At 46.2% G+C, this 15,068-nt stretch overlaps 1 protein-coding gene across 2 annotated transcripts in view; it reads left to right on the top strand.

Moving 5' to 3' along the window:
• The window catches only part of LOC138283907 (myosin-2 heavy chain-like), a 212,936-nt gene that overhangs the window by 50,884 nt on the left and 146,984 nt on the right, over nucleotides 1-15,068 (top strand). For both annotated transcript variants that reach the window (XM_069222124.1, XM_069222123.1), the window contains exon 5: nucleotides 7,788-7,885. In XM_069222124.1, the coding sequence (XP_069078225.1) occupies nucleotides 7,788-7,885 (98 nt within the window). The remainder of the gene's footprint in view (nucleotides 1-7,787; nucleotides 7,886-15,068) is intronic.

The following is a 15,068-nucleotide window of genomic DNA, read 5'->3' as shown; positions in this document are numbered from 1 at the left end:
AGGGGTTGGCAGCAGCAGCAGCGAAACCCCAGGAAGGGCAGTTTGGCAGTACCAGGGTCTGTGCTACAGACCACTGGGATCATGGGATTGTGCCAACTATGCCAGGATGGCATAGAGGGGGCAATTCCATGATCATAGACATGTTACATGGCCATATTCGGAGTTACCATTGTGAAGCTACATATAGGTAGTGACCTATATGTAGTGCACGCGTGTAATGGTGTCCCCGCACTCACATAGTTCAGGGAATTGGCTCTGAACAATGTGGGGGCACCTTGGCTAGTGCCAGGGTGCCCTCCCACTAAGTAACTTTGCACCCAACCTTTACCAGGTAAAGGTTAGACATATAGGTGACTTATAAGTTACTTAAGTGCAGTGTAAAATGGCTGTGAAATAACGTGGACGTTATTTCACTCAGGCTGCAGTGGCAGGCCTGTGTAAGAATTGTCAGAGCTCCCTATGGGTGGCAAAAGAAATGCTGCAGCCCATAGGGATCTCCTGGAACCCCAATACCCTGGGTACCTCAGTACCATATACTAGGGAATTATAAGGGTGTTCCAGTAAGCCAATGTAAATTGGTAAAATTGGTCACTAGCCTGTTAGTGACAATTTGAAAGTAATGAGAGAGCATAACCACTGAGGTTCTGGTTAGCAGAGCCTCAGTGAGACAGTTAGGCACCACACAGGGAACATATACATGCACACCTATGAGCACTGGGGCCCTGTGTGACAGGGTCCCAGTGACACATACATATAGGCCACAAACTTATGAGCACTGGGGTCCTGACCAGCAGGATCCCAGTGACACATAACAAACATACTGAAAACATAGTGTTTTCACTATGAGCACTGAGGCCTGGCTATCAGGATCCCAGTGAGACAGTGAAAACAGTGACAAACACCCTGACATACACTCACAAACAGGCCAAAAGTGGGGGTAACAAGGCTAGAAAGAGGCTACCTTCTCACACAACCCCCCCCCAAACGAAGGACAATAAGGCTAACCTTGGCCAGTTGAGACTTTATTGTCTAAGTGGTGATAAGTAGAGAGTAGCTCTGCAATAGACTGGTTACTCCCTTTATCATCCACTATATGGTTACTTCCCTGTGGGGATGTAAACCACCCTGTTTGAAGTTTTTTAGCTAACCAACAATGTGAATATGTATTTTCAGAGTTTCTATCAGTAAGTTTTAGTTTAGAGCAGTGGGAATTATCCACTGAACCTATTTGTAATGATGGAAATGCCAGACAGGGATGCTGTCTCAGTAAAGCCATAGCTGGGCAAAAACTTTGTCCATTTGGCTGGAAGAGAGAACAGGGATGCTGTTTCTCTTGAGTTTGAGCAGGGCAGGGATGCTGTCCTATCAGCTCCACACTAGGGCAGGGATGCTGTCCTAAGTGTTGTGAGGCAGTGCAGAGTTTCTGCACTAAAGTTTCTCTGGGAGGGTTGGAGGGATGCTCCATGTTAACTAAAATGGTGCTCTTTTTCTCACCAATGTTAGTTATCCCACAGAGAGGTACTTCCACCTCAGGGAGTACAGTTTTGCCAACTGATGATTCCCTTGGAACAGGTGCCAACCCAGGAGAGGTTTCTCCCACCACAGGAATGGTATCCTGAATGGTAGGGTGGTTAGGGGATACTGTGATACCCTTTTTACCTGTTGATGGAGAGGGTTCCTGAGTTTTCAGGCCTTCTCTCCTTTGCTTTTTCATTTCAGTAGAAATGAGAGGGAACAATTCCTCAGGGATGCCCAGCATGGCTGCATGGGCATAAAACTCTACATCAGCCCAACCTGAGGCCTCTAGGTCATTACCTAAGAGACAGTCTACAGGTAAGCTAGGTGATACCACCACCTGCTTAGGGCCAGTAACTCCACCCCAACTAAACTGAATTATAGCTAAGGGAAGAAACTTAGTGGAGTTATGGACATCAATAATCTTATACTGTTGTCCAATGATGTGTTGTTCAGGAGGCACTAGGTTTTCAGTCACCAAAGTGAAACTGGCACCTGTGTCCCTGTAGGCCAAGGCCTCAACACCATTTATTGAAACTGTCTGCCTGTACTTATCCATTGTAAGGGGACAAGCAGCCAGTGTGGCAAGGCCAATGCCACTAGGTGTGACAGAAACTGTCTTGGGACTGATGACATCAGTTTCCACTATGGACCCATAAGTGAACCCAACTACACCCTTTGCTTGACTGTTGCCAGCAGTCCCACCACTAGTACCACTACTGCTAGGGGCACTAGAGCTTGATGTATTAGTGGTGGTAGGCTCAGGGGGTTTACCTGGACAGGACTTATCCCCTGGCCTATGGCCTCTATTTTTACACACAAAGCACCAAGGCTTTTTAATGTGTGCAGGTTGTGAAGAAGAGGAAGAATTTGTTTTATCCCCACTCTCTGAAGAGTGTTTAAGATTTGAAGTGGGATCTTTGGTTTTACCCTTATCCCCATGCTTATCTTGAGATTTTTCACCATCTTTCTTCTTATTGCCATCTTTGTCACCCCCTGTATGAACTTTTCTGTTCACCCTTGTTCTGACCTATTTGTCTGCCTTCTTTCCCAATTCTTGGGGAGAGGTCAGATCAGAGTCTACCAGGTACTGGTGCAACAAATCAGACACACAATTATTAAGTATATGCTCTCTCAGGATTGTGTTATACAGGCTTTCATAATCAGTAACTTTACTGCCATGTAACCACCCCTCCAAGGCCTTCACTGCCTGGTCAATGAAATCAACCCAGTCTTGTGAAGACTCCTTTTTGGTCTCTCTGAACTTTATCCTGTACTGTTCAGTGGTTAAGCCATAACCATCCAGGAGTGCATTCTTAAGAACTTGGAAATTATTGGCATCATTTTCTTTCACTGTAAGGAGCCTATCCCTACCTTTTCCACTAAATGATAGCCATAGGATAGCAGCCCACTGCTTTTGAGGGACATCCTGTACAGCACAGGCCCTCTCAAGTGCAGCAAACCACTTGTTAATGTCATCCCCCTCCTTATAAGGGGGAACTATCTTGTGCAGATTCCTGGAATCATGCTCTTTTGCAGGATGACTATGGGGAATACTGCTGCTGCCACCATGGGTATCTAAACCCAACTTCTGTCTTTCCCTCTCTATTTCTAAAGACTGTCTATCCAAATCCAGCTGTTGCTTCTTGAGCTTCAGTCTGGTTTGTTCCACTCTCAATCTATTGAGCTCCCTTTCTAACAATCTGTCATCAGGGTGGGTGGGAGGGACATTTCTAGATACAGAGGTATGATGGGAATGAACAGAAGGAGACCTGTCCCTTACAGAGGGCACCCTAACAGCTTGGCTACCAGCATAATGTGAGAGCACACCATCAGTATGGTGTGATTCAACCTCTGTACCAACTATGCTAGACTGTCTAGTAATGGGCAGGCTGAGAAGTTTCTTTCCTGAACCTTTTCCTGGGGGAGTCCCTGGATCAGATTGAGAACCATTAGCTACTTTTTCTACAGATTGGGCACTTATGGCCTTATCCTGTACTCTAAGCATATTAATTAACAGTTCTAAGGAAGGATTCTTCCCTACACTCAAACCTCTCTCTATGCAGAGACTCCTTGCTCCTTTCCAGCTAAGGTGATCATATGCAAGTTTGGACAGTTCAACATTTTTTCCTGTGCCAGACATTTTTTAGAGAGAGTTAAAGTGATAGAAAAAGAGAAAAAAGTTTTCAGAACTTTTTGGAAAGACAGAAAAAACTTTTTAAACTTTTAAGAACTTTTTGAAAGTTTAGAAGTACTTTTCAGCACTTAGAAAAGAGTGAAAAGAGGAAATGCAAAACTTTTTTGGCTATGTGTATATACACTGACCTTGTTTTGTATATTTTTCTCTTATGAAAAGTACAATGACAAGAGTGGTAAGTAGTCTCAAGCACTTATCCCACCGCTGCACAACCAATGTAGGAGGCTGGACTGGCTTGTAGTGAGTACCAAGGGGTACTTGCACCTTGCACCAGGCCCAGTTATCCCTTATTAGTGTATAGGGTGTCTAGCAGCTTAGGCTGATAGATAATGGTAGCTTAGCAGAGCAGCTTAGGCTGAACTAGGAGACGTGTGAAGCTACTACAGTACCACCTAGTGTCATATGCACAATATCATAAGAAAACACAATACACAGTTATACTAAAAATAAAGGTACTTTATTTTTATGACAATATGCCAAAGTATCTTAGAGTGTACCCTCAGTGAGAGGATAGGAAATATACACAAGATATATATACACAATAACAAAAATATGCAGTATAGTCTTAGAAAACAGTGCAAACAATGTATAGTTACAATAGGATGCAATGGGGAAACATAGGGATAGGGGCAACACAAACCATATACTCCAGAAGTGGAATGCGAACCACGAATGGACCCCAAACCTATGTGACCTTGTAGAGGGTCGCTGGGACTATTAGAAAATAGTGAGAGTTAGAAAAATAAGCCTCCCCAAGACCCTGAAAAGTGAGTGCAAAGTGCACCAAAGTTCCCCTAAGGACAAAATAGTCGTGTTAGAGGGAGAATGCAAGGAAAACACAAATCAGCAATGCAACAACGATGGATTCCTGTCTGAAGGTACCTGTGGAACAAGGGGACCAAGTCCAAAAGTCACAAGCAGCTCGGAGATGGGCAGATGCCCAAGAAATGCCAGCGGTTGGTGCAAAGAAGCTCTTTCTAGGCTGAAGAACTGTGAATACTGCATGAACGACAAGGGCTAGAGACTTCCCCTTTGGAGGATGGATCCCCCACGCCTTGGAGAGTCGTGCAGAAGTGTTTTCCCGCCGGATGGATGCCAACAAGCCTTGCTACACGCAAATCGTGCGTTTGGCGTTTTTGGACGCTGCTGGGGCCCAGGAGGGACCAGAAGGTCGCAAATTGGACCTGCAGAGAGAGGGGACGTCGAGCAAGACAAAGAGCCCTCACTGAAGCAGGTAGCACCCGGAGAAGTGCCAGAAACAGGCACTACGAGGATGCGTGAAACGGTGCTCGCCGAAGATGCACAAAGGAGTCCCACGTCGCCGGAGACCAACTTAGAAAGTCGTGCAATGCAGGTTAGAGTGCCGTGGACCCAGGCTTGGCTGTGCACACAGGATTTCCGCCGGAAGTGCACAGGGGCCGGAGAAGCTTGCAAAGTCGCGGTTCCCAGCAATGCAGCCCCGCGTGGTGAGGCAAGGACTTACCTCCACCAAACTCGGGCTGAAGAGTCACTGGACTGTGGGAGTCACTTGGACGGTGTCGCTGGATTCGAGGGACCTCGCTCGTCGTGCTGAGAGGAGACCCAAGGGACCGGTAATGCAGCTTTTTGGTGCCTGCGGTTGCAGGGGGAAGATTCCGTCGACCCACGGGAGATTTCTTCGGAGCTTCTGGTGCAGAGAGGAGGCAGACTACCCCCACAGCATGCACAAGCAGGAAAACAGTCGAGAAGGCGGCAGGATCAGCGTTACAGAGTTGCAGTAGTCGTCTTTGCTACTATGTTGCAGGTTTGCAGGCTTCCAGCGCGGTCAGCGGTCGATTCCTTATCAGAAGGTGAAGAGGGAGATGCAGAGGAACTCGGCTGAGCTCATGCATTCGTTATCTACAGTTTCCCCAGAGACAGAGACCCTAAATAGCCAGAAAAGAGGGTTTGGCTACCTAGGAGAGAGGAAAGGCTACTAACACCTGAAGGAGCCTATCACAAGGAGTCTCTGACGTCACCTGGTGGCACTGGCCACTCAGAGCAGTCCAGTGTGCCAGCAGCACCTCTGTTTCCAAGATGGCAGAGGTCTGGAGCACACTGGAGGAGCTCTGGACACCTCCCAGGGGAGGTGCAGGTCAGGGGAGTGGTCACTCCCCTTTCCTTTGTCCAGTTTTGCGCCAGAGCAGGGGCTAAGGGGTCCCTGAACCGGTGTAGACTGGCTTATGCAGAATTGGGCACATCTGTGCCCAACAAAGCATTTCCAGAGGCTGGGGGAGGCTACTCCTCCCCTGCCTTCACACCATTTTCCAAAGGGAGAGGGTGTCACACCCTCTCTCAGAGGAAGTTCTTTGTTCTGCCATCCTGGGCCAGGCCTGGCTGGACCCCAGGAGGGCAGCTGCCTGTCTGAGGGGTTGGCAGCAGCAGCAGCTGCAGTGAAACCCCAGGAAGGGCAGTTTGGCAGTACCAGGGTCTGTGCTACAGACCACTGGGATCATGGGATTGTGCCAACTATGCCAGGATGGCATAGAGGGGGCAATTCCATGATCATAGACATGTTACATGGCCATATTCGGAGTTACCATTGTGAAGCTACATATAGGTAGTGACCTATATGTAGTGCACGCGTGTAATGGTGTCCCCGCACTCACATAGTTCAGGGAATTGGCTCTGAACAATGTGGGGGCACCTTGGCTAGTGCCAGGGTGCCCTCCCACTAAGTAACTTTGCACCCAACCTTTACCAGGTAAAGGTTAGACATATAGGTGACTTATAAGTTACTTAAGTGCAGTGTAAAATGGCTGTGAAATAACGTGGACGTTATTTCACTCAGGCTGCAGTGGCAGGCCTGTGTAAGAATTGTCAGAGCTCCCTATGGGTGGCAAAAGAAATGCTGCAGCCCATAGGGATCTCCTGGAACCCCAATACCCTGGGTACCTCAGTACCATATACTAGGGAATTATAAGGGTGTTCCAGTAAGCCAATGTAAATTGGTAAAATTGGTCACTAGCCTGTTAGTGACAATTTGAAAGTAATGAGAGAGCATAACCACTGAGGTTCTGGTTAGCAGAGCCTCAGTGAGACAGTTAGGCACCACACAGGGAACATATACATGCACACCTATGAGCACTGGGGCCCTGTGTGACAGGGTCCCAGTGACACATACATATAGGCCACAAACTTATGAGCACTGGGGTCCTGACCAGCAGGATCCCAGTGACACATAACAAACATACTGAAAACATAGTGTTTTCAATATGAGCACTGAGGCCTGGCTATCAGGATCCCAGTGAGACAGTGAAAACAGTGACAAACACCCTGACATACACTCACAAACAGGCCAAAAGTGGGGGTAACAAGGCTAGAAAGAGGCTACCTTCTCACAGGGCCCCATCTCAGTAGTGAGGAATAATGGCCTAATCCTAGATATCTTTGATCCCTAAAAGTGATTTTTTTAAATAAGGGTCCATTTTTTATTCAACTCTCCACTTACCCTTCTGTCTGCTGTGTCCTCTAAAACAATCTTGTATACAATTCTTCCAACTCCTCCAACTGACAACCTGTGGGTCATCTGTACTAAATCAGCATTTCGTTCTCTGACATTGAGAAATTGAGTACTATTAAATTGTGTAATAATAGCATTGCTTTATATACAATTCTTAGAAATAGAAAAACTGTGCAATTCAGCACTATGCAAAAATAAAGTTTTATTCAGTCTGTGGCTTCTTTTATCTCCAGGGAAGCTCAGTCAACTTTTATTCAGTGTTTGGCCCCTCTCTAGCGAGATCAACTCCAGTGAGTAACACGGAAACTAAATATAAATACTATTCAATCTTTGGCTCTCTTTTAAATACTTTACTTCTAAAGGGTGACGGAGAGCTCAGTTTCATTATCATTCAGTTTTGACCTGTTCCTTAAAGGATGGCCTCTACTGATTGTCAGGAGGGCTCAGTCGCATGTTGGTCATTCATCTTGCTATTCTTTGAACCATCTCAGGATTCACATTTAAATGATGATAAGGAATTCAGTCTTGGGTGACCCGGAATGGCTTCCCTTAACCAGTTACTGGTCCTCTAACAATCTTGTTTCTGTCCTACAGCAGTTAGAGGGCTCTATTGTCCAGCTGGAGAAGGAGAAGGGATGGCTGGAACAGTCGCGATTTGAAGAAAAGAAGCAGAGGGGAGAGCTTCAAGACAGGTACTGGGACAAAAAGCTGGGAATTTAGTGCAAGGGAAGGCGTCATGGAACATACTCTCAGAGGAGCAGTAGCCACATCAGCAATGTCATTGGGATTTGAGACTCTAGGAAGTTGAAGAAGTGTACATAGGTGTAGCTATCAATGGTGTAGTAGCATCAACACCCAGAGGCCTGTATAGTTCAGCAAACTCTGAATATTGCTTTACTTGAGTAGCCAACAAGAGTTGAGGCCAATGCCACCTTCGCCATGCCAATGGGAATGTATACAATCTTCAGGGATGGAAGAATGGAAGGCAAGCTATTTTATCATGATGACGAGAGCTGTATTGAGTATAGCATGCTAATGGAGGGGATGAGAAGTTCTAGGAGAGACAGGACAGTACACATCACTTCTAGAGATGTTAGAGGCATCTCCTTGATAGTGTGGCATCCTGATGTCAGCCTGCACTTCCAAAAGCATTATATCAACAAATATACCTTCTGATTAAAAACACAACCTGAAGGCCTCCGTTGGTGACTCCAAGTCCCTGAGGCCCTTTCTCATCCGTTTAGAGGAACCTAGCCCTTTTCAGCCCGTTCTCTGCAAGCAAACGTGAAGCGGAGGCCTGATTGGCAATGAGGCGAAATAGCACAACCTAAGAAACCACTGCTATGTGTGAAAAAGGCAGCCTTACAATCTATCACACCACCTGTCCTATAATTTAGCACCTGCTCATCAGTGAAACATTTACAAGAATCAACACCCCTATACATCTGTGTCACCCTGTCAAGCCCACTACACATCCTTAATACCTCAAACCTAACTAGTGTGATTCTTAATTAACTCCACCTCACCCCCTAGGGTACCTGAAATGCTGGTACTTACCCAAAAGAGAAGTTCCATCCTAAGCCTCCTGTCTTTTAACCCTCTAGCCCTGCCCCCTCTACCATCTGGACCAATAGACTCCCATGCAGTCCTTGGACAGCACCATCCACCCGGAATTCCTGGGGGAATAATGCTTACTTGTCACTTGCCCCCCCAGGATCAATTTCCTGTACACAACTTAAGTTCAGAAATAATATATGTACATGCCCACACAGATGTGCTCTCTAAACAGCACATGGCATATCGAGTACCTGTACCAGACTTTAAATCAAGTAATAAGCACTTCACGTAGGGGTTGTAAGAACTACTCATACTATTGTATAATACAATCAGTGAAGTCAGCAGGGGCAAACAAAGAGAATTTCATTTTCATGTTCTTTTTCGGAAATATGAGGGTCATTCTGACCCTGGCGGCTGGTGGCCGCCAGGGCCACCGACCACGGGAGCACCGCCAACAGGCTGGCGGTGCTCCAACGAGCATTCTGACCGCGGCGGTTCAGCCGCGGTCAGAAGCGGAAAGTCAGCGGCCTCCCGCCGACTTTCCGCTGCTCGTGTGAATCCTCCATGGCTGCGGAGCGCGCTCTGCAGCCATGAGGATTCCGACCCCCCCTACCGCCATCCTGTTCATGGCGGGAAAGCCGCCATGAACAGGATGGCGGTAGGGGGGGGTCGCGGGGCCCCTGGGGGCCCCTGCCGTGCCCATGCCAATGGCATGGGCACGGCAGGGGCCCCCGTAAGAGGGCCCCGCAAAGTATTTCAGTGTCTGCCTTGCAGACACTGAAATACGCGACGGGTGCCACTGCACCCGTCGCACCTTCCCACTCCGCCGGCTCGATTACGAGCCGGCATCCTCGTGGGAAGGTCGTTTTCCCCTGGGCTGGCGGGCGGTTTTTCAGCAACCGCCCGCCAGCCCAGGGGAAAACTTGTAATACCTGCCGCGGTCTTTTGACCGCGGCGCGGTATTTCGGAGGGGGGAATTCTGGCGGGCGGCCTCCGCCGCCCGCCAACATTGGAATGACCCCCTATGTGTTCCAAGCCAAATTGATTTGCTTATCTTCAAAGGTAGATTATCTCAATAAATCAATACATTCACCTTGAAATGATGACCTATATGTAATGCAGAGCATCAAAGATCTCTAACATGAGACTGGAGCAGACCAGCCTGTCTCCACAATAACATTGATGAAATTGAAACTAGACATGATGCAAATCTAGATTGCAAGAAGCACAAAAGGGATATTCACTAACAAAGGAAAGTGGGACACATTATGATGAGGCCGAGACACTCTGCTGTTCCAAAGAAGATATAAGCAAAGTAATCACTTTTGGGGTTTCTACTAAGACTCTTCATAAAATGAGATGTTGTGACAGTGAGATGCTTTTGTTTGTGGGGTGGAGGGATGGAGTATGCACTGTTTCACCATGTGGTATACGATGATTCAATACTGCTGTGCAGGATGGTCCAGAATAGGTCCAAGGAGACAATATTCATGCCAGATGGTCTGGATAATAATTAACACTATAAATGAGCTCTATTGAGATTCGTTGGATGTAAGTGTATAGTAGGTGGACATCCAGAAAATCTGGCATGGCTCTAACCCTCCTGCACATATATTAGATACATACATTGCTCTGATTTTAGAAAACCCAAGAAGCCATGAGAGGAGAAGTCTGGGGAACCAAGATTGCAGGTAGACAAGTTTAGAGTTACACAGATCACTAATCCTGCAGCCTGACATCAAAATCAACTTAAACAATCTCAGCAATGCACCCAAACACATATACCCACATATCCACTCACACAAATGCTCCATTAACACCTAGGAAAATATGGTAAAATCCCATATAACATATGTTCCACCAAAGTCCCAAGGAGGCAGATTTACAGGCACAGCTGACAGACAGAGGGCCAGATGAGCAGGAGCCCCACTGTAACAAGACTCACTGACACAGCTGTAAAACCATCCCACAAGGATTGCTTGAAAGGCTGCAATCCCACCCCTATGTTGGAAACACGACTACAGGGAAAATCCAACATTAAACACAATACTGCTCTTACTCTGTGAAGCATGGGCTATCCAGGTACAGGCCTAGGGACTTTCTTTTATGGATAAATCCTTAATTGTAGACGGATACATCTGCAAGACAAAGGTCTGTGGAGCCAAGCAAGTAGTACACTAGATCATGACAATAGATAATGTGGTAGTGTGAATTGCTCTGGAAAATAAAGAATGCAGAGGATGACATGGTGGCATAATTTCCATCGATGAAAAAATATGTGTTTTGGGAATGACAAAGTGAGTGGGCGAATGAGTGGTGAGCTGTCTTGGATTAGAGAATAGTGACATTGTAGTCTAGAATGTGAAATTAAGGTAGTTAGCTAGATTTCTGCTCTAGAATATGGACTAGAGACTCCTAATGGCTTCTAAAATTAATTGGAAAAGAAGAGTGCGTTTCCGTGGAGAGGAAATACTCTATGTACTGTGTGATGATGAGATATCTAGATTAGAAACAGTGAGCTGTGACACACACTGGAATGGAGAATTGCTTGCAAATCTAGTAAAACTGTAAAATGCTCAATCTTCGGAGCTGGCCACTTAAACGTGGATAAAATGGACAACAAATCCAGCTATGGGACATGGGTAAAATGAAACACTGGTGATGAAATGCTCTGGAGTGAAGTGTGAAGAAACCTAATACGTCAGATTTGAGAGTATGAGGTGCTCAAGGATGGGTGAGAATGACATGTCAGCATGAGCTGTGAGAATCTCTCGGGCTGAGATGCTCCACAGAAGTGAAATGAGAGTGTGATTTGGACTAGAGAAGAGGACTAGGAATGGTGAAAAGCTGGGGACATTGACTGAATCTTAGAAACAGTGTCATTGTGTTCACTAGAAGGTACAGTGGTTAGAAGTGTTGCCCCTTATGTTGTTTTCCACTGGTCACAGAAGTTGCATAATCTCTGCCATGCACGGGCTGCTGCTCCAGCTCTCCTTTCTTTTCACTCCTGTTCTACAACCTTGATCTGAATGTGTGATAGCATCCCCTCTAATCTGCATACCCTGGTATCTGAATATCATGGCCAAGACATTGTCCAACAGAAATATAGGGTCCTCAACATCATTTACTAAATATTGTGCCACTGGAGTAAATAATAAACAAATCTACACCAAATGGGATGTCATTAGATTGAAGTCTATCAGACATCATATCAGTCTGGTTGCAGAGACATTTTGGGGACATGCTGAAAGCTTCCCTAGGAATGCATTCCACCCATTGCTTATCATTGGATTATTTTGTATAGCTCACTTTTGCTTGCTTTCTATTTCTTCCACAAGTGCTCGCATACTGGGAACTCTTTTTTTCGTGAGGCACCTTTTCAGTTGTCTCCTGTATGCTAGATCACAGCAGTAAAGTGCTGTATTTCTGTGATATTGTTTCCTGTCTCCTATCTTTCAGCTTGACTGATTCTTCTGATCTCTGCCATACTTTGCATGCATATGAGGAACAATGTTCTGTCTAGGAGCTTTTTTATTCTGGTCAGTGCTCTTTACTAATAGCTAACCTAAACAATCATCTTCCTCAATTTCATGTCCATGCCATAGGCATTGGAAGCAGGGCAGTGGAGGGTGCTGAAGCACCACCAAAATATTCATGCTGGAGCTTAGAAGCAAATGAACAATAAACAAGCCTTTAACTTTTGTTTTTAGCTTGTCACATTTGTTGAACAAATACAGAGGTCAAATGCTAGGCTTTTTGTCTTCAAGGGAGATTGTGTTTACTTCTATATTTGACTGTAAAGTGAGAGGATTTATGTGACAATCTGGGGGCAGGGGGGTGGAGGAGGCACTGGGGATGTGAAAGGAATTGCTTGAGGATATGTTTTTCTAGCATCCAACTAAATTTTAATGTCAGTAAAAGAACTGTACAATTATTTCAGAAAATATAAGAATTAGGAAAGCAGAAATGAAGCGAATTTTTTGTAATACGATCAAAACAAAACAATGCACAAGGTGATGCCGATTTCCACACATTAACATGTTATCGTGCGCTGTATAGTTTCATCTGCAAATGTAATGGTAATTTCAATTGAAAATGTGTTGCCTGTAATGCAGAGAGCTACCACACCATGCATACTCCACTCAACACCACTGTACACCACTCCACTCTACAACACTCTAATCCACTCTATACCACTCTAAGCTCCTCCACACCCTTCCATTCTATATAATTCTGTGCCACTCCACTCTACACTAAATCAGTCTTTGCCACTTCACTCTGTAGCACTCCACTCTATGCACTCTATGCCCCTCCCCTCCACTCTACTCCACTCCACTCTACACCACCTCACTCTGTGCAACTTCATTCTACACCATTCCACTCTCCACCACTCCACTCTACTCTACCCAATACCACTCCACTCTACAACATTCCACTACATGCCACTCCACTCAATACCACTCCATGTCACTCGACTCCACTCTATGCCACTCCACTGTACGCCACTATACTCCACTCTATGCTATTCCACTCTAAGCCGCTCCACTCTACAACACTGTATTCCACTCCACAACACTCTACGCTACTCCACTCTACACCTCTCCACTCTATGACACTGTACTCCAATCTTCGCCCCTCCACTCTAAGGCACTCCATGCTACTTTAGCCCAGTCTATGCCACTATTCGCCCCTTTAGGCCCTTCACTCTGTGACACTACTCCACTGTACGCCAATCCACTCTACAACACTCTACTACACTACACTATATGACACTCTGCTCCACTCATTGCCACTCCATGCCCCTACAGTTTATGCCACTCTACACCCCCTACTCTACGGCACTCCACACCACTCTATGCCACTTCACTGTAAGCCATGTCCTTTTGTTACATTCCACTCCTCTCTATGCCTCTCCATGGCACTCTATGAGACTCCAAGCCACTCCACTCGGTGACACTCCACTCTACGACACTTCACTCCATTCCACTCGACAACACTCTATTCTACTCCTTGCCACTACACCTCACACCACATGCCACTTTACTAAACTCTACACTTTACACTATGCCACTATGTTACAGTCCACTCTACTCCACACTATGCCACTACATTCTACATTACCCCATTCTGCTTGACGGCACTCCTCACTACTCCACTTTACTGTACCCCACTCTCCCACTCTACAACACTCTACTCCAATCTGTGCCGTTCCACTCTACTCCACACTATGCTACTCCACTCTACGCCATGCCGCTCCACTCTATGCCACTCCATGACACTCTATTCCACTCTTTGACACTTTGCACTATTCGGCTTCACTCTGCTCCACTCCACTCTATGATGACCCACTCTACAACACTCTATGACACTCTATGACACTCTATGACACTCTAATCCTGCTACACCACTCCTCTCTGCAACACTCCACACCACTCCACTCTATAACACTCCACTCTACAACACTGTATGCCACTACACTTGTTGTCACTTCACGCCATTTTACTCCACTCTGTGCCATTCCACTCTATGCCACTGCACTCTATGACACTATATTCCACTCTAAAATACTGTAGTCCACTCTATGACACTCCATTCTATGACACTCCACTCCATGGCACTCAGCTCTACGACAGAACCACTCCACCATACACCATTCCAATCTGTGACATTCTACTCCATTGTACTCTATGCCACCTTACTCCACTCTACAACCCTCTACAACAGTCCATACACACTCTACTCCATTCTATGCCACTACACTCTACGTCACTCTATTTCACTCTACATCACTCCACTCTAGGACACTCTGCTCTACTCTTGACATTTTACGCCACCCACCCTTTCTCACTATACACCACTCTACTCCACTCTGCCACTCTACACCTCGCCACTCTATGACACTCTACGCCACTCTACACCACTCCACTCCACTCCACTTCATGTCACTCCATTCTTTGACACACCACTCTACTCCATTCTACTTCACTCTGTGACACTCTACTCTACGCCACTCTATGACACTCAACTGTACGACAATGTACTCTACTTTACTACATGCCACTCCACACTACAACACTCAACTCCAATTCAATCTCTGACACTCCACTCCACTACACACCACTCAATGCCACTCTGCACCACTCTACTCTAAGATACTCTGCTCTATGACATTTTGCTACATGCCTATCCACTCTACAGCACTTTACTCCACTCTACTCTATGACAGCCCACCCCTCTCCACTCTACAACACTCTACACCACTAAATTGTACTCCACTCTTTGCCACGCCACCCTATGCCACTCTACTCTGTGGCACTC

Source organism: Pleurodeles waltl, chromosome 3_1 (genome assembly GCF_031143425.1).
Source record: "Pleurodeles waltl isolate 20211129_DDA chromosome 3_1, aPleWal1.hap1.20221129, whole genome shotgun sequence".
Taxonomy (NCBI): domain Eukaryota; kingdom Metazoa; phylum Chordata; class Amphibia; order Caudata; family Salamandridae; genus Pleurodeles; species Pleurodeles waltl.
The sequence above is the reverse complement of the archived record's forward strand: the minus strand, read 5'-3'. Positions and strand labels throughout refer to the sequence as shown.